We start from the raw sequence: 21,395 nt of genomic DNA on the forward strand, positions 1-21,395 counted from the left end.
CTTAAAGTTTATCACAATAGTAATTTTTAATAAATTCACTAAATATCATCTTTTAATTTTTTATTTAATAATATTATTTTTTTGGTGTGAGCTGAAGCTTACTTGAGCTCAAAGTAGGAAACAAAGTTGCTTAGGATGTAAATTGTTTGCAGGTGTCATGCACTAGTGCTTAGGTAAAGGCACCTCTTAAGATAAGCATTACCTCTCTTTGCCAAGAGGGGGAACGATTGCTAATGCATTCTCCAGTTTCCTCCACAGTTATGAAGCATGCTGAGAAGTCGAATAAGGTCACTTTCCCCATTTCCTGGAAGTCCTGCCTCTATTGGGCTCCACGATATATAAATCCTCCTGCCACCAGAAGATGGCATTCATTGTTGAAGCAGAGGGGACAGGAGACAGAGCTCCAGCTTTGTGAAAGCAGCTCAGCTGAGCACTTGTATCACCCAGCTGTGGCTGTTGATCTTTGAGTTTGTTTCTTGTTTATCATTTTGTTTTGTTTCTGCCATTTAAATGATGCTTGTTGTGAAGGTTCCCCAGCTCATTCCTTCCCTAATTTTGCAGTGTGTCACGGTAAACACACACACAACTGCTTTGGGCCAGCTTGGAGTTAACCCCTCTATTTCTGCCCAACATTGCAGTACACAACTTTGAATTAGAGAACGTGTCATTCCTAACAACTGCAGTTGCTGGGTTGCTTGTTGCCTTGACGATGTCAGATCACACCAATTGAAATCATAGGGGATTATGGATTTTTTATGCTTTAATTCTCCATTTTTGGCGGTTATATTGTTGTCTTTTTATTTTGTAATTGTGCAACATTCATTTCTTTTCTTTATTCCTTATTTTGTTTTAGTTCTGGGGGGTTTGGAAACTTTTCCCGTTATCACCAACATCATGTTGATTTATATGGATGCCAACATTTTGAGTGCTGTTGCTACGAACATTCTATGGAAGGTATGCAGTGCATGATGTCTCTCACACAATGATATAAAAGTCAGTGCCATTTACTTCTTGGTTGTCCAAGATTATGGATGCAATCAAAGACTTTTAGCATGTTATCTTGTATTCCTGAATTACTACTTTTGTTTTCAGCTCGTGATCATAATTATTTCTTTGTGTTTTGGTTTAGATATTCCGTTGCTTTGATCTGATGGTAAAGAACTTTGGCCTGAATAAAATAATGCTTCATTTTTTGCTTTCTTAATAATCAATTCTGTTGAGCTTATGTACCATCCTAATTTAAATTCTACACCTGGTTGTAGTCTTTTTAGAGTTTGTATGCTCTCCTTAAGTTGTTGAAGATTTTATTTCATGTCTGGTAGATGGACTGGCAACTCTAAACCAGACCCTTCTGAGTGTGTGTCTTTCTGATGGTCTCCTGCACTGTTTCCAGACATGTGCCCAGTGCTGCCCAGGAAAGGATGGCCCACCAAGACTCTGAACTAGATTAATCTGGTTTGAGAATGTATGTTTGTATGTCTATTAGTAGATAATTTACCTACTGTTACTTACTAGTAGTGTCTAACATCTAGCAATGAAAGGATTAAAAGGAAATACCCTATACATATTGTATAAGAATGGGTTGTAGAACTGAAGAACAACCTAATAATTTGGTGCTTTGAGAGAGAAGCTGGCAAGCCTGAAGAGTTTATTTAAATGTAAGTATAAGCCACCCACCCAAGTGACAGAATTTACTTTCTTTTGAAACAAACTTAAAAAGCTTGCCTGGAAGAGTCAGCTAACATACAAGTCCTAAATGTGCGAGAGTGCATTTGAGTTTGTGAGTGGAAAGTCACACAACTCATTTGTGAAGCATGTGACAAACACACACTTCGTACTTCTTGACTGCACAGTTCATCAATTTGTCATTCGTTGATGGTGTTAAGTGTGAGTATTAAGACCTCAAAAACTTCCTCCTACAATTTGCTAAAGCGATTATAAACAAAAATGCATCTGACAGAATAACAAAATGAAAGTGTTAGCCAGTGTCAAGAAAATGATATAACATTTTAAAGCTAAGGTTAGAGCTGTAGTTTTCATCAATGGTATGTGAGGAACATTCTCCATACTTTTTGAAAAGATTAATTTTTTCAAAACATTAAAATGGGTGGCTTGTGGCAATGACTGTCATTCACACATTTAATGTCATGATCAGCAAGTTTAGTATAGAAAAGAAAGAAGAGACCTACACCCATTTTAAAATTAGTTGTAAAAAACTGAAGTTAGAAATTAGCAGAAAGTCCCATCCCCTTATCTGATTAACATACGGCCACATCCAGTCATCTCTAAAAGACAAAGGTGGCCCTTTCCCTATCGTCCCTTAGGGCATACCTTACCTTACCTTCCTATTACACAAGGGAGTTATGGAGCTCTGAAAATTTTGTCCATGTATCTGAAACCCCATTTATGGCAATGGCGGTGGTAGCAACATTTTACCTAATTAATTTTAATATCTTACTTCAAGGAAAGAAATGTAGCTTGGACACTATAAAAGCTGAGAACTGAGAATTGAATTTTTAACAGCTAGTCATGATTAGTGCCATAATTATAGACTGCATTTAGCATAAACTAAACAACGTTTTCAATATTCCAGGTCCACATGGATTTGTGTTTTCTTCATTCTACGGTATGAGTCCTTAAGATCAGTCCTGGAGGGCCACAGTGGCTACAGGTTTGTATTCCTTCCCATTTTCTTAATTAGAAGCCAATTATGGATGTACAATTAATGACTACTCAAGCATCACTTGTGTTATGTTATTTTAGCTAACTTGTTTATTAAGATTCTCAGCTTTTAATTTCTTCTTTTATTTATAAGCAGTCCATTTACTGCTTTGTACAGGTTCTTGTTTTCTTAATTCCCTTCTACAGTATTTAGCAATGAAATACAAATGACAAAGGAGTCAGCGACTTACCATCTAATTTGGTCCAATTTATATCTGTGTGTGTTGGGACTGTTGTTTCTGTTGTAACACATTTTTTGAAAAAAAAAAAAGGAAGACAAACAAGCAAAGGAATGAGAACTGCTGATCTGCTCTGATCCTCAAATTACTTGGATGATATTCCTAGTATAGCCTGGTGTGACAGTGTTATGATTTGGTGTTTACATTTTGTATGGAGGTGTGTTTAGCTCCCTTCTCAATTTTAATGCCACATTGTGGATTTTTTCTGCCACAGATCTATATTCTGGTATGTATTTGTATTCCGCAGATACCACCTACACTTCTGAATAGGTCATCCACCTGAAGCTAAGCACTTTTGGTCTCGGCCAGTACTTGGCTGACAAACAATCTAAGAAAAGCTTGAATTGCTGCTAGGAAATGTAAATGTGTTAGTGAGGCCATCAGGAAGTGCTTACCTTGGGATCTGTGTTTGGATCATAATGCCCAAGTGTAATGACTGGGACACTGTGCTGTTAAAATTCTTTTGAATGAGAAATAAAACATAGGCCCCATAATCATCTCCTGTCCCTTATTGGCTACTGTCTGTCTCTCCCCTTCACCACCTAATAGCTAATGTGTGGTGAGCATACTGGCAGAAAAATGACTACAGTTGCATCAACCAGATGGATGCTACACATTAGTGGTTATTCAAGTGGCTCCCCACTCTATATGTAAAGTGCTTTGAGTTGGTTAGAAAAGTGTTATATAAAAGTAATTGATTACTGAAATAATCAGTCAATCAATTAAATAATTATCGACTTTATTTTTAGGTATTAATAAATTATTTTGTATCATTTTTATTATTTCACCTGTGGTGTTGCCATTTTGTGCCGCTATTATGAAAGACACAATGATGATTGCTACAAAGCTTGCTGCCGGTGCTTGCACAACTAACATCAACAAGGGACCACTATAAAGATCAATGCATTAGTTGCATTAGCATGCAAGCTTTGTGGATAATTAAATAAAAACATCTTTGTATGTGTGTATAGTGGTGCTATACACCTGACTTTTGGCTTCTGTTTCTTGGCTTACGATTTTTGATCAAAAGAAAGATAGTCTTGACTCTTGATTACAACTTCTGGCTTGCTTAACGTTTCCACTCCTGGGTTTTTCTTTCATTCTGTTTGCCTTTCCTAATGTTAGGCATAACTGGTAAAATGAAAGAAGTAACGAGCCTAAAATCTTAAGTAACACAGCCACTGCAGCCATCTAAGACCAATCCGGAGAATGTCTGTTGTAAAGTTAAGAGACACGCAGTCTGGTTAGCTGTCATTGCTAAATCAGTCTAGTCTAAGTGAACGTGTAATGGTGTTACAGTGTGCCCTGCCATGCTTGAAGCTTTAGGAAGATGCTTGTCACATTTAAATCTACTGAGATAATATTTTAATGAAAAGTTACTTTCATTTCAAAAATGTGTGAAAACATATGCAAATAATATTTTCATAGGTGATAATCATCATGTTAAAAAATAATTAAAGAAAAAGCCTAAGTGCTATACTTTTGAAAGAAAAAGAAAAAGAATCATAAATAAATGCTAATGGAGTCAATGCAAAAAAGAGCTGGGACATTGCTGTTCATGTATAATAGGGACCAAAAATGGAAGGATATAAATTTGATGAATTGAAGAAAAACATGAAACATATTTACTTTTTTTTCTCTATGCATCATGAAACTGAAGTTTAGCAGTGAAAGGACAAAGCAAAATTAAGAATGTGAAGAATTCTGTCACCAAACTGGTGTATACAACTTTCAGGGTGTCACAGAGGTTTTGAGTCTAGACAAGTTCACCTTGTCAATCTATGGACCCCAGTTTGATTCCAAGTTCTCTGTGAAATGTGCAATTTATCCCTGTGGATCTTCTCCAAGGTTTTCATTTGATAGATATTTCCAAACATTTTTGTCTATGGTAATAAATTGGTCCACTGGGTGCACAAGTGCCCTATGATGGAAAAATGCCCCATTTGCACCTGACACTGCCCCCAGTAAAGCTATAATGGGGCTTCAGAAAATGATGAATGGATAATACAGCCTGTGTTCAGAGTACCATTAAAAAGATAAAGAAAAGGCAATGCAAAAAAGTGGGTTAAAAAAATAACAAATGGGTTGGACTACAACTGAAGAAAGTCAGCCTGCATATGTAAACTGGTGCTCTAGTTCTACTTCCTGAGAAGACCCGGGAAGAAGCCGCACAGACTTCTTCAAAGGAAGGTACGACTAGCATCTGACATCATTCCCTGAAGCATGACAAGCTGATCGTGGTTAGAGTTTGGGTTGCACATAGAGGAAGCTGCACCCGTACTGATAAGCAGGCAAAGAAACGTACGTGCAAAATTTGGGTTATTTCAATAGAAATTTTTATTCAGAACAAGTCTTTTGTAGAAAATAACTTTTTGTTAAAAATTTTCCAATAGGACGCATGGTATTTTAAGAAGGAGTTTCCCAAAAATTTGGACGTGATGGGCATTTGTGGACTAAAGTTCGTGGCACTTTGTGTCGGACTGCTGAGTATTGTATATCAAGGTAAGTGTCAGAAGGCTTTCTTTTTGCTCTTAGACAGTCAAGCAGTCAGTTCATGTCTTTTATTAAAACTGCCGACACTAACATCTCTCAAGTGGCAACGTAGCAAGTGAAGATTCAGAGGTCTCAAAATTTGAGTCCTTCCTGAACATTACTGAACACTCTTCTGAGCTGTGCATTCATTAAAACTTTGTAAGGTTTGCCGGAACCACCTCCATGGTTGAACTCATTCTTTGTGATACTGTTTCAAATTTGACCTAGACTCGATTCAACAAAATAAAAATAAAAAGCAGCATAATTTTGATGTTGTCAAAATCCTCCATTATTTTAAGTAAAACAAACCTAATCACACACTCTTACCCCCAGGGTGAATACTAAAATAAAGATCAATGTCTAAATTTTTGCAGTAATGCCGAAAAGAACTTCACTACAAAGCACTCTGCCCAAAAGGTGGACAATATTGATGGTGACTAATGTGCACTTTTGGGATGATTGAAATATTTCTTTTTCTAATATTATGTTTCCGACTTAACAAGGGCCGACCACTCCCTGAGCCTCAAGTTCCTGTTTTAAGATTGCAGACTTTGTGCGATACAACTTTTACCTCACAAATTGTGCAACGTTTGTTCAATAAATTATTTTCCTAAATTCTACTGAAGAGGTGCTTCTCATGAAAATATCATTTGTCATAGGTTTATAGGGAGATTTATTTAATGTCTAGCTGTATCTATATTGAGTCCAGTGTGACGCATTTTAACTTTTGATTTGACACATGTGTGAAAGAACAAGAAACTGAATAAGAAAGATTTTTTGGCTCATTGAACAAAACAAAAAAAAAAAGAAAAACATGATATACTTGGTTATTAGGCCAATATAATGGTGTAGCCGTTAGTGATGCTACCTAATTGGTCTAAGGGTATAAATTATGATCCATGCACCATCTGTGCACAGTTTGTGCATTCTCTTCGAATTGGCCTGAGATTTACTTTCCTCTGGAGACTCTATTATGTGCTCATATTCTAAATATGTTTCTAACAAGCTAATTTGCAATTCTACATTGGTCAGGTATAAGGAAATGTGAGTGTGAATGCCACAGTGCCATACAATAGACTTACATTTCATTTGGTTCCCAAGTGGTGTTTGATCCTTTAAGGTTAGGGTCTACAGCAAAGCACAAGACAAAGCAGATTTATAAAATGAATGGATGGATAATTAGACCAGATCATCCATATCTGATCATAACTGCACTGAAAATGAAGGTGTACTTTTGTATAAAGTAACTACTTTAAATAAATAATTGTACATTTTTACAATAATCATAATAAGGGCTGATTTCTTCTAAAACCCATTAGTTGAGGTAGTATAATTTTCTCAATTAACATCATACATTGTACAATATATCGATTAAAGTAAATACTTTTGTGGTTGTAAGTGTATGTGGTGGGCTGGATTTCAGCTCCATGACATCTCTAAATTCAATTGAGATGTTTTCTAATGCTATTAGTTAAAACAATGTTTCTCAGTGAGAAGTGGTTTTCAACATTGCCTCATAGATTCAAGGACCTGGGTTCAATTTCAGTACTTAGAAAGACAGACAGTTTAATTTGTGACTCGAAGTAGGCACATGCTAAGTGAGTGTGGAAGGTGACAAGTGATAAGCAGATGTTCCATCCCAAGCTGGCACCTGCATCTTGCATCATTGTAATGGAAAAATAAGATAAAGTAAATACACAGATGGAGCTAAAAGGAAATTGACATAATTTAATCCTTTTATTCCTAACAAATCAGCCTGGTTGACTGCTTACATTACTTAATTGTTTTGTAATAGATACGCAATTAATTTGTTGACAAAATAAAATCTGTATCTTTGTGAAATTGCAGGTGCTTTATGAGAATAAAGGAATTATTTTCTGTTCAGCTTCTTTCCTGCCATATATATAATAACAATCACAGAAGAAATTGTTTATTCATAGTTTATTTATTTAAGAGGTGCTATATAGAGAAACATGAGGGAATCACACAGACATTGAACATTATGGCTGAGTAACATTATTTAAGATGGTGCATACACAGAAGTAGTCATTGCCAAAAAAAGGCATTTGTGCAGTATTTTAGTGTGCAAAAAATTTGATAGATAGATAGATGTTTATTAATTCTGTATTTCACATACACAGATACCAATTGTTATTTACGATGATGAGTGGTGTATTGTTTAACTCTGCCACCTCACAGATCAAGTGTCCTAGGTTAAAATCTTGTGTCTGGTCAGTTTCCATATTATCAAAGATGTGCAAATGCAGTGGACTGGTGACACCAAATTGTCCTATATGTGAGTGTGTGTGTGTGGGTGTGTGAATGTGAGTTGACCCTGTCCAGGGCCATTTCCTGCTTTTAACCCAGTGTTGCTAGAATGGGCTCAGCCCTCATTGAACCTAAGCTGGATTAAGCCATTTTGAGAGTGTTGCTATTTACATAGCGAATACTTTATCCAAAGTAACTCGCAAATAATAGAGCTGAGAACAAAAAAGGGAAAAACACATAAGTACCGCATTTCTTTTTTTAAACTTAAGTTCCTGTAAAGCAGGGATGATTTCATCATTCTGACTCTTTTAACTAGTACTTGATACTTTAAGAATTTTTGTCAATATATTTTACATTTATGTATGCTTTTTTTCTGCTTGCAGCATCACACTTTTACAAAAAATACATAAATCTGAAATTTTAAGACTTTAAGCAACTGTATAAGAAATTAGAAGAGTTTGATTTGACTGTTGGATTATGTTAGTTTGTTTCCACTATATTTGTTCACACTGCTTTGCAGCTTTAATTTTAACTCTCACAGTGTCTTATGCCTGCTATACGTGACATTTTCTAATTTCATTATTAAACCTTTTTTAACCCACACCTTTCCTTAATTTCCCCTTGCACGCATGCAGGCAACTCCCACGTCAACTGTTATTTGTGCAAGAGCTCGGCAGATGTAAACCATGATTGAATATGCAACTGATTGATTGAAAAGGTTACTACACTTCATGAAATAATAAAATAAAATAAATATCAGAAACACCTTTTCTGAACCTAAAACCACTTTTTCGTTATAGGTTGGCTAGAGAAGTGGAACTGATGCTGGTAGAATTAGTCATATAACAAGAAGTAAACATTTATTATTTAATGAAAAGACAAATCCTGAAGTGGGTGAGCGGCTTATAACCATATTGTCACTTCTTTACAATCCTAAAACAAATGTGTAAATTGGGATAAAATCCATTGATATGTGTAGAAAATTCATAATTATTAATAACAATGCTCCTGTGCATCGAGGGCAAGTACACATTTATAGAATTCCAAATAGCACCACTACAACCTTGATGAATTCTCCATGAACTCAATAATTTTCTTCAATATCATAAAGACACGCGTCTTAGGTTGAGTAACTGTTAAACTGTGCCTGGGTGTGTCCAGCAATGAACTGGTGCCCAAAGCAGGGTTGGTTTATGACTCACTTTTCTGGGATATTTACCGACTGCCAGCACCCCTACAGATGGACAAAATGGGGGTCAGTAAATGGATTGACAGATAAAACATAACTTTATGGAGTAACATTAACCAATGTTGGGAAATCAGAAAGCTATCGGTGGACCAGCAGCCTAGAGATTAAAGCTTTGAATTTTAGTCCATAAGGCCGCTGATTCTGTATCCATCTGTGTTATCTGAGTAAGTTAATTAATGATAGTGTGATTTATCTTAATCAATTTATTAGAAAACTATTTAGCTTGTAAAGAACCTTGGGGCAAAATTCCTTTCAGAAAGGCACTTTTTAAAATACACGGCGTTTAATTTCAAGAAATGATGTGTAGTATACTTTGTAATGAAACATCATGTGGTCTAACCTTAATCCAGCCCTAACAATAACCACTTTAGAAAATGTAGAAAATGTGAAAAAAGACATAAAAAAGTACAAAGTTTTGGATTCTGTTTTTTAATCATTATTGTAAACATGACAGTATACATTTTTGGACATTTTGGCTGTCAGCTTGAGTGCTCATAACTGCTTTTGCTATTATTGATTAACCTCTTAAACCTTCTAGGAGGCCCAGTAGAGACTTACTGATCTGAATCAATGTGACACATGAGGTTTATTCTGACTGACAAAAAAAATGAATGGACTCGGGTTAGAGTTTCCATCGTATATGGATTCTCATTTAGGTAAAGGGTTGATCAGTTAGCTTATAAGTTAACATGGTTAAATTATTTTCTGATAAAAATATAAAAAAAAATCTTTAATAATTCCAAGCTTTTTCTTAATAATGAGATAATTATTAAGCTGGCAGGATTAAAGCCGTGAACATGCTTATGTGTAACTTAATATATAGCATTTATATTTATACAGACTTAATCATACCGCAATTAAAATTATTGAATGTACAGTTATTATAAGAAGGAGATTCATGCTACCTGCGGTGGGTTGGCACCCTACCCAGGATTGGTTCCCTGCCTTGTGCCCTGTGTTTGCTGGGATTGGCTCCAGCAGACCCCCGTGACCCTGTGTTCGGATTTAGCGGGTTGGAAAATGGATGGATGGATTCATGCTACCACATAAACTTGAAAATCATTTTTAATAGATTTTATTAAAATGAAAACTTACAATGATATGACTTTTATGCTTGTATAAATCTAAAGCAAAAATGGAACAGAGGTATTTCACAAAGCACACGTTCACTGTTAGCTATGGTTGGCACAACCACATAGTGCTAAGAAATCAATCCATCAGGTGTACATGGAGGATTAGGAGAGATGAGCTGAGTTTGTTAACAATGCTTAGGGAACACAGAAACACCAACTGACCTTCAGATACCAGAATTCAACTCGTGAACGTGAGATGTTCAGGGCAGAGTGATATTTTATGAACATGGTCATAAAAGAAAAGAGCTGTACGCGATGAGTATCTTATCCTGACTGAGAATTGACTCTGGGCATTGGAACCCCAGTTATGCACAGCCAAGGTTTTTCAATGTAGAGTCACAGCAGGGTGGAGCCCATTGGTCACAAGTTGGGACCCAGCCCTGGAGACAGCATGAGTTCATATAGGTTATGTTGCACTCTGCAAACACTCATTCATACTAGAGCAGTTCAGAGAATCCCTGTAACCTAAGGTGTGTGAGCAAGGAAGTGTATGCTCCAGTTGGACATTAACCAGACTAGAAGTCAAACTCTGGTCCCAGGTCTGTAAGACAGCGTATTAAACCCTGCACCATTGTGCTACCCTGTGTAAAACAAAGAACTTACAAATTCTCCCATGATAACATATCATACCAGCATGTTTTAATTTGAGTAGCTTTCAGCTATTTTCTGTATATTAAAACTGAACAAATTCTCATTCACATTTTTTTCACAGTCCTACAGTATGAGAATACATATTGTGGTTTTCAATTACTAATAATGCATCAAACAATAATGACTACAGTATATATAGATAAGCTATTAATCAGTAACATAAACAAGACATTTTAGATGTACAAAGCAGTTTATATAACTCCTTGTAATGCTTCATACTGTTAATGGCATTATACAAAAAAATATGTCCAGCACACGAGTTTCCCACACAAAGCTGTGATTTTAGTAGTACCTTATTACAAGGTATTACAATTCTTTCATTTCATTCTGTATAAAAAGTATCTCATTGAAAGAAATTGTTCTTCCCCACATGTGCTGCAGTTGGAGCACAATAAAATAATTAATATTTACAAAGAGCATATATCTCTTGATATGCATTTATAATTCTAATAAGTTCACCAAATTTCATTTGGACTGAGTTATTTGTTTTTAATTTGTCGTGTTCACGGACTAAAATCCTAACACGCAGCCTGACAAAAAGACAGACCGACTTTACACTGAAAGTGTTTGACATTAAAGGGATGCCTACAATGTGTATGTCTTTTCAAAATTTGAAGTCATTATTTTGACATCATCAGGATACATTCCTTATATGTGAACTTACATTTTATATAGTATAATGATCTTTATGGCAAAAATCCACTTGCAGTGATTTTGTTCAAAATTAATAGGCTTGTAGAAGTTTACAGTGCCTATAAGGTGTGCCATATTTTATATTGATTGAGTATGAAGAGACAGTGAAAAGACATTAATGCAGAGTATTAAGATCTTTTTCAGAAATGCCTAAAATGTTTAAATCTGTTTAAAATTTAAAATCAAAGCTTTGATCTACCATAATATTTTCCTTATCTATCCACTGGAGAAAGATTGTTCAAAATTAGCAGTCTTCTACCGGTTTACATTGTTAATGTTCCATGCTTTATTTGGAGTGAGTGGATTGTTTTTGTGCTTTCATATCCATAGATTCATGTCCTGACACACACACATACATATAAGCATACATGTTTGAAGCATGTTCTGGGAACGCCTAAAATGGTAAATCTGTTCAGAAGCTAAAGTCAAAATTTTAAACCCATCACAATACTTTACTTAAATGACATATTAACCAACGATATACGTAGTTAGCAGTTGTAGAGCAAAAATCTACTGAAGCAATTTTGCTCAAAATTAATATGATTCTAGCAGTTTATGTGCAATGTTTTATCTGGACTTGGTGAGATGCTCTGACGCTATCATGTCCATGGTTTCACTGCCTGACAAACACACATACATGCATTCACTCCAACATCACTTTGAAAGTGTTTGAAACATGTTTGTGGATGCCTAGAATGGTAAATCTGTTGAGAACATGAGAAGAGAATCTGTTGAGAACGTGGCCCTATCTCAGTATTTTCCTATATATTAGGATAGTATTAACCTCCAGTATACTTAATTATCACTGTAGAGCAAAATCTATTGGAGCATTGTTACTGGCAAAAGAATAGGTTCCAAGCAGTTTATAGTTTTCGAGTTGTCCTGTCCACAAACTGACATCTTGACACACACAAACTGCACAGATGAAGACACATACAAGTGCAAAAAGTGCCTAAAAAGTTGGTCCAGTTGTGCCAAAGGAAGCTGAAAATATGTGCTTCCAACGACACTCAGAGAAAACATTTTTGTCCTTTGACAGTACTTTTCTTACTTTCTTCAACGGGGCATATTAATAGTTAGTTATCTGCTGATATTGTATCAACTTGAGGTCTTTATTTCATCTTACTAATCAGAGATTCACAATCCTCATATTGAATCATGAACCGTTGACAGGTGTATTTTATCCCAATTTCTGGTGACCTAAAACCTGGCCTGGGTCACTAAATCAGCCATCTCTGATCTGTTAAAGCAGGGGTGGGCAGTGTTGGTCCTGGATAACCACAATGTCTGCAGGTTTTTGTTTCAACCCCATTTCTCAATAAGAAGTCATTTATGGCTGGTGAAGCCATGATGATTCATTTTAGTGGTCTCACTTGTTAAGGTTCCTCTCCCTTAAATGCTTATTTCAGTCTTTAACAGCTGCATCCACTGTTTTTAATGGCTGCTTATTAGCAATATGATGCAAAAGACAAAGGAGTCAGCAGTTCTCCATCTAACTTGTTTCCATTTACACTTGTGTGGATTTATCATGCTCAATCTGGTTTAATAAAAACATTTATGAGAGGAATATGACAGACTGAAAATTATCCGCTTTAGGCTTCATAACATTTGGGTGATATCTTTGGAAAAAAAATATTTATGATATAAGAATCTAACATTGCAGACTAACAAGCCATAAAATTAAATAAGGTCTGATTGGCAAGGATTGGTTTCTAATTAAGCAATCGGGTTGGAACAAAAATGTACAGCCACTGCAGACATCCAGGACCAACATTGTCCACCCCTGGGTTAATTAACTCTCCTATTATACATATTTTGGTTACTTCTGAATTGTTTTGGAACATTCATTCTATTGGTAAAGCTTGTTCATACTTACTATATTAAAAGCAAACTTGGAGTCAGTAAACAGTTAATGGAATCTTCAACTCTAACAAGCTGGGTAACAATACTGTAATAAGTGCTGGCAATTATAAGGAGAACATTGCATTGTTTAATGTCCGACAATCTGAACAGAATCCTTAATTTTAATTAACAAAAATAATTTAATTTTTTGCAGAAAAGGAACAGAAATCATATTATCAAGTAAACATTAGTTAGATCTTGTTACACAGTGGAAAATAGCACTAAGCTAGTTCCTAAAACAAAGCATTACCTAAAACACGGCCTTACTTAAGCAATAGCTGGAGCATCACATGTCTCAATTTCCCAAAAGTTTCATCAAACAATTCACAATAATCTCAAATGCTTTGGGATGGCATTCATTATGAAGGGCAAATATAAAATAATGTTTATGGAGTGTTTGTTAAATAAGAATTTACATTGTCTCAAACAAAGGTAGAATGTCATCCTTTGTTAGGAAAGGCTCTACAAAGGCATTCATGTTAATCTCATATTCTTTGAAATAATTTATTGACAAAAATGTTTAATTTGGTGTTCACTAACAAAGGGGGATCTGAATAAGCTATACAAAATGTGTGCATTTATTCATCTCCCAGTTAAAAAAAAATAAGACTTTAGACTTCAAGCCATGAGGTTATAAGTTCAAGTCCTGCTACTAACACTGTCTCCAATTGGAAAACTAAAAGAAATATAACCAATTGTATCATAACTGTAGTAAGTTGCCTTGGATAAAGGCATCAGCCAAATAAGTAAAAAGAGTTAACGTTTATTTAAAATAATGTGGAGCTGCTCTTCCTGTATATGTACCAAATACGATGTCTGAAATACAGGATTTGATGTACGTATTTAATTAATGAGTAAAGGATCTCTGTTTGATAAACCATAATATTAACATGAATGCCTTGATTTTGAGATGGTATTGCATAAATAATGTTTTTAGTGTGTTTACTAAAGAAGAAACTATACAGTGTAGTGTAAAAATTGTGAGCACTGAAGGCTTTTAGATTTAGAGTAGGGTTAGTGTAGCTCTCAAGAGTTTTGGCAATGTCTTAAATGGCGCAATATAATCACATTTGGGGCATTTTTAAATTAAGAAAGTGTGTAACGGTTTGGCACGATGGCGAGTGTATGTTCCTCAAGTAATCAGCATTGTGAGTCCAATGTAATGAAATTTTGGGCAATTTTAACAAAACACAATGTGCAATAGAGTGGCATTGTGGTACAATAGGCAGCACTGCCGTCTGAGCATTTTGTGTCCCCAGCTCAATATAATCTATTTTGAACATTTTCATGAAAGGAAACTGTGCAATAGGTGTCATGGTAGCACAGTGGTTAGCATTGATGCCACAAATATCTAACATCCTGGGTGTGATACAATCAGGTTTTGACTATTTTGGCCCAAAGAGAGTATGCACTATGGTAGTACACTGGTTGTCACTGCTGCCTCAAAAATCCAATATCCTGGTTTTGATTTCTGCAAATGGTCATTTTCCATGTGGAGTTTGCATGTTCACATGTTTGTGTGTGATGCCCCCCTACATCTCTAAAGATATGCCTTAATAGGTTGATATGTTATTCCAAATTGCCCTGTGCGTATGACTGGCCCCACTGGTGGATTGCTACTCTGCCTTGCACCCAGGACTGCCAGAAAAGGCTGTTTCAAGAGGGTTTGACAATGTCAGGATATGTTTGCAGAACATTTAAAATTGCCATTAGAAAGGGAAATACATGGCACTAATGTCATGTGCCTTAGGTTAGTTTTCAATGTTAAAGGAGCTGTAGACAATGGAGTTTTTGGCGTATTTAATTAATAACAGTGGATCGGGACAGTGATGGAGTGGTTTGGCAGTGGTGGCTGTTGGGGAACAAAACTGCTCTGAGACAGGCTGAGAAAAAACGGTTAAGAGCAAAGGCCTAGCTCCAGGCAAATTTTTCATTTCAAAATTAAACATATTTATATTTAAACCAAATAAAACATAAACCTATAGCAGCCTAATCATACAGTATATATTTTTCTTTATTTCGGAGGTGGAGTGGCTTACGGTATTTCAAGGAATGGATTAAGACCCCACAAACTAGCTGGAGCCTCCCATGAAAGTTGATCTGAATTATCTGAACAGTAATGCAATTCACTTGTTAATTCCTGTAGAAAGAACTTTATAAATAAGGTTTGGTTCTTTTACTAAAAGAGAATGCTAATTACACAATTCTGAGATTAAGGCATTAGCATCAATACCATGTTGTCTGAGATGGTGTTAACTATGGATGACACTTCTTCAGAATTGTGAATTGCATGATTAATCTATTAGCTAAGCAATAACAGAAACACTCCCATTTTCTTCTTCGTATTAGAGGGGACTTTGAAAAAATATTAACATTTAAAGTGTAAAGGCACTGTATAAAATGCAACCTTTTTACTTTACTAGCATTTCTCTAATAATTGAAGCTCTGTAGTTCTTTTTTTCCAAGTAAGAAAGTGTGCAGTAGACTTATTAAACTTAATTCCAAACACTTTGGCATGCTGTTCACATTGATTGTTATTTACGAAAAGCTGAATGTTATTTTTGTAGATGTCTTATCCAAGTTGGCTTCTATAGAATAGGACTGACAGAATCACTCAAACTATTTATGTTCCTTCCTCTTATAGGAAAAAGATACCTGATCATATGGTTCAATGTAGCAAAATGGAGAGTTTTACTTCTCAACGTGATATTATTGTGGAAATGAGGGACAAAATGCACTTGCAGAGCTCTACTGGGACGAGGAGCTTGGTCTTGACAAAAACTATTGTGTGCTGTTATAACCACCATCTGCATGTGACTGTTACTGTAAATTGACTTAGTACAATAATCGAGGAGGGTTTTTCCCATTAGTGTTTTCTGGACTATTAGTAAGAGTGAAAGTCAGATTAAAGTAAGAAGTAGATATTATTTCTAGATTTTGTTTTTTTTTTTTACTTCTTTAGAATAGTCTGCACAACCTGCAGTTGTTTGAGCTAAAGAGGACCCCACATGGGCTTATTGTGTGAGGCTGCTGTGGTTAAGCCTACCTTAATAAAGCAGGTCATGAATATCTTAAAAGTGACTGTCATCTTTTCTCTACTCTGTTAATAGTATACACTTGGTCATTAAAAATGGATGCTGTCTCAAAATGTAATCATTTGTAAACATTTAACAAAACTGGGTTATCTTTGTTGCACATTTTTTTGAAAATCTGAAGATGCATTGTCACACATACAGTAAATATGTTTCAGTGTAAGCCATTTTTTTATTTCTGTAAGTATTGCAGGGAGAGGGAGCAGTCAGACAGACACCCAGCTTTCTACACAGTAAATGCACTTCTCTCCTTACTGTAAATGTGGCATTATAAGTCTTTATGCTTGCTTAGGGAGTTAGACAGACAGTGCTGGTGAGTGCATCTCTTAGTGTTCATATTCTTTTAAGATGTATATTTTAGGTATAGACATAAGAGCCAATTATTTTAACTTGCTTGGAGGGCCAGCATTTAAGGAAGTGGTCTCTTAAATGCAATGAGTCTGAATCCATTTTCAGAGAGTGAGTCACTTTACTTCCTGTTCGTGGTGCAAAACCGTGTTAAGACAGACAAAATGAAGAAAAAAAGGAAGTGACAGAGATGAAGATGGTAAAAATGGACAAGTACTTCTTCAAGTTAACTATAACATATTATAAAAGTGTAACACTGTCCAGTCCTTTCTGTCAGTTTATTAATTTCCTGATTATTAAACAAATCTGACAGGGACTTTTTCTGTTTAAGAGGACCATGTTGCTTTGTTATACTTTTCCAAATTTGCTGTATGTTATTTATCCCACTGTCCTATTTTGTGCATGTATTCTATTTTTAATGCATAGCTTCATAAAACCTTAAAAGCTTCACATATTAAAGCACTGAATACAAATGAACAAAGTGAATGAACACAGAAAGACTACCAAATTTTCTTCCTTACATGACAATCTGCTGCTTACCAATTTCAGGCTGGGTGTTCCCAATTATTTTTAAAAGTTTTAAAATATGTTTTGTTGCCAGTGAATAGTAACATCTATCCTTCCATCCATTTTTTAAACCCACATATCCTAAGCACGGTCCTGGGGATAAAAACAATATTGGTTAAATACAAACAATCAATATATATATATATATATATATATATATATATATATATATATATATATATATATATATATATATATATATATATATATATATATATATATATACAGTATAGCTAGAGATCCACAAAGGGAGAAAATGAGTCCCATATGTTTTCGTCTGTTCACATCAAACACCTACCCTGAGTTATTTATTAAAATATGCCCATATAGGAGTCGCCGAGACCTCAGCAGTCAACTCCAACTTGGTCCCTCATGGCACTTACCACTCCCTCCCTTATTATTGTGACGTGTCAGAAAGTATCGCATGCGTCCTGTCCAGATCTGATATCAAGATTTGTATTATAATGAAAATATAATATATAATATTTGTATTATTATTATTATTCCTCAAAGTTTTTACATTTTTCTGGAAGAATTAGAGATGGCTGAGAGGCAACTTTTCATCACCACTCAAAAATTGAAACAAACAATGGCAGAGCTGGAGATAGATATTTCATATCCTTCATCTGTACCGGACAGAACTGTGCTAGAAACATTAAATATTAATACTATCTATCTATCTATCTATCTATCTATCTATCTATCTATCTATCTATCTATCTATCTATCTATCTATCTATCTATCTATCTATCTATCTATCTGATCACATTGTTATTAAAAATGAAACAGCAGAAACAAAATTGACACAGCACAGTTTTGTTCAGAAAAGAATTCAATTACCAAAAATATGTCTACTGCTGCTTTCAACCCCGGCAAAAATTCCCAAACCAGCCCTGTAAATCATATAACAAAGAGCTTGATATTGTCAGAGGAAACTGTGGAACACAACAAATTTGGTTTCTTTTTTAATGTTTTCTGGCATATAAAAGTTTAACAGATTTGATGGCATTTAGAAATCAGTAATTTATTGCAAATTTCTTCAAACATATTTCAACACATTTTTCACAAAAAATGGATTTGTCTGATTTTGAAAAGTAGGGCCTCATTTATTTTACAAAAAAATAAAATAAACGTGAACAGAAGACTGATGCCAGATTAAATAAGAACTTTGATGAACAACATAATACAGGCCCTGGTAGAAAGGGAGTGGCCAAAATCACATAATTCAGTCTGTCAGCCTCAGAGGAGATTAAACAAGCAATTCAATTAAACGTGTGGAAAAAGCCTCAGGATAAATGATGTGGGTAGACTGAAATGCCAAGGGCTCCATTGCCTTTGAGAAGTTCAGGTGGAGACTCTAATTTTAAACAAATCTTTTGAATGTTAGAAATAGGGAGATAAGAAGCTAGGGAAGGTTTTTCTGTACCGGTTTAGAAGAGAGGCTGTCTGTATTGCATCACTTACTGCTGCATAGCAAGATCAATAGAAAGGCATCATTCAGTTTTAATAAGACATAAGACAAAATGCAGCACTAGTGAAAGGGAAAAGAGTGTTAGGTCAAAACATGGTGTTTGAAGTTTATTGTGGGCTAACAAATCTGCCTACCAACTCACTGCACTGTCAGGTACAAAAATCATTAATCAAATGCCATTTAGTTACTAGACTTCTATGCCTCTTTGCATGCCTTTTAGCCTGTGCTTGAGTTTATAAATGCAGGGTCACCTGCAGGTATCCTCAGTACAGATCACACTGTGAGCTCAGTCTACCTATAAAGCAATAGTGAGGCACATGGGTCACAAAGAGCCACATACACTGCTGGTTTTACTTATAATAAACTTCTAAATTCATAAGCCATGGTGAATGGAAGAAGTTGCTTAATGACATTGGTTACTCCTTAGCCTTAACATGTTTGAATGATTTTCAAGAGAACAGCAATTTGGCCCAACAAGTGTATCAATCCTATTCACTTAATTCCTCCAAACTGACAGCAATTCGAGTTTTGAAGGTCTGCAAGTACTGCTTTTTTCCACATTAGTTAGTAACTTGGTAACATGTGCCTGTAGCTCTATGTGTGAAGAAAATCTTTCTAATCATATGAATGTGCTAAAATCATGTTTTTGATCCAGAGTGGATTAGTATACCCAATACTTACATATTTTTCTCATTTCCTATTCTCTAAATATTTACCTATTACTGTCCTTTTGGAGGTTTATAGTTCTTTTGGGGGGTCATGTGTACAGAGTTCAGTGAAACTCTTACAAATGCTAATCAAAATGCAACACGTCACCACCTTTATGCTCAAAACACAAAGGTTTAAAGGTAACTAAAATAGATGGGCAGCTGCTGGCTACCTTTTTGTTTCCTTTTCATTTCTGAATGACTACTATCTAAGAAAAATAAACAATTAAGAAGTGTCACTTTTAACAAGTAAGATAACTTGAAAGGTGCAAAAAAAGTACAAATTACCACAAATTGAATATAGCATCCATAACAATGCCATGTGTATGCTTAAATTACATTGAGAAGGACAATTCATACTACTTTTAAATCGTAATGTTGTTGTCAGTGCAACGAGAGGAACCATGAAATTAATGATGTTGAATTAACATCAGAAGCTGGAAATGAATTTACTTACAGTGAATTAAAGTTTCAAAGTACTGAAGAATATCCATGAAAATAAGCCATGCTACTGCGGTGGGTTGGCACCCTGCCCAGGATTGTTTCCTGCCTTGTGCCCTGTGTTGGCTGGGATTGGCTCCAGCAGACCCCCATGACCCTGTGTTCGGATTCAGCGGGTTGGAAAATGGATGGATGGATGGAAGCCATGCTATCCCACTACAACATAGCCATTTTCTTCAGCACAATTATAGCATTATTTTAAAAAAAATAATAATGTGCAGTAGATCTCAGAGCATTTCAAGCAGTTAGTGTATAGTTTGTATTTGACAGAAAACATGTCCAGTCAGATTGGATAATAATTTAAAGAGCAGCAAAGGTAAGAAAATGTCTCCTTTTAGTTTAAGAGTTGTTTAAGCTGAATGTTGTGTTACATTATCATTTCAGATTATTAAAAACAAAAACAAATTAGGAGCCAAAGCTACTAAAATGCTCTAAAAAGCTTTAGGCAAAAAGCAAATATGCAATGCTTCATTTAGTCTATGAGAGGAAATAGAGAAGGTTAACAAGATGGGTATTTAGTTCCTTAAGAGACAGAAGACAAATTATGCAGCTCTTTTAGAGGCAGCCTAATTTGTTCTTAAGTTTTTATAGGTGCTGAACCTAAAATAATCTTGAGTTATACTTTTCTAACTATACCATCTAGTATGTGTTGTATTTATTACCATGTGTTAAGTACTAAAAAGCTGCTTTTTAATGTCTATTTTAATTTATTCTAACTATCTGCAACAGACTGACTGTTAAGCCGTGTTTCCTGTCTTGTACCCATTGCTATCAGGACAGATTCTCACCATGTGACCCTGAGTTGGATAAAGTGTGGTTTAAGAATGTGCTGTATGCATGCTGGTTACTTTATAGATTTATTTTACATCAATTAAAACAGGATGAACACATTTACAGATGTAGATAGATACTCTATATATTCAAATTAGAAGTTGTTCAGTTTTTATATAAAAACGTGTATATATGGAGCATATACTAACTTCTATAAAAACTTGTAATTTGTATAAAAACTTGTAATTATGGAGTTTTTAAAGTTTATCAGATACCTGCTTTGGGCCCTGAGTCAGAGAAACTGTTCAGGAGTAAAAAGATACTGCAGAGGTCCACAGGGATATGTATGCAAACCACCGACTTACAGTAAATGTGGTCAGATAGAGTATGCTGGAAGTGATAAAAGCAGATCTGAACAGTATATATGTACAGAATGATGTGTAATTTTATTTAATGCATCTGCTTCAAGTCAGTTTTAGAGTCTACATATATTTTACCATGATAAGCAGGGTAATTTGTACATAGTTACTAAATACAAATACTGTATCT

The 21,395-nt window shown here is 35.2% G+C and overlaps 1 protein-coding gene across 6 annotated transcripts in view; it reads left to right on the forward strand.

Annotated features, from left to right (window-relative positions):
* Nucleotides 1–5,121: 5,121 nt before the first annotated feature.
* Nucleotides 5,122–21,395, forward strand: part of ptprc (protein tyrosine phosphatase receptor type C) — a 162,806-nt gene continuing 146,532 nt past the window's right edge. For all 6 annotated transcript variants that reach the window (XM_051932885.1, XM_051932886.1, XM_051932887.1 and 3 more), the window contains exons 1-2: nucleotides 5,122–5,261; nucleotides 5,354–5,462. In XM_051932885.1, coding sequence (XP_051788845.1) covers nucleotides 5,399–5,462 — 64 coding nt within the window. In that variant the 5' untranslated portion in view covers nucleotides 5,122–5,261; nucleotides 5,354–5,398. The remainder of the gene's footprint in view (nucleotides 5,262–5,353; nucleotides 5,463–21,395) is intronic.

Source organism: Erpetoichthys calabaricus, chromosome 10, assembly GCF_900747795.2.
Source record: "Erpetoichthys calabaricus chromosome 10, fErpCal1.3, whole genome shotgun sequence".
NCBI lineage: Eukaryota > Metazoa > Chordata > Cladistia > Polypteriformes > Polypteridae > Erpetoichthys > Erpetoichthys calabaricus.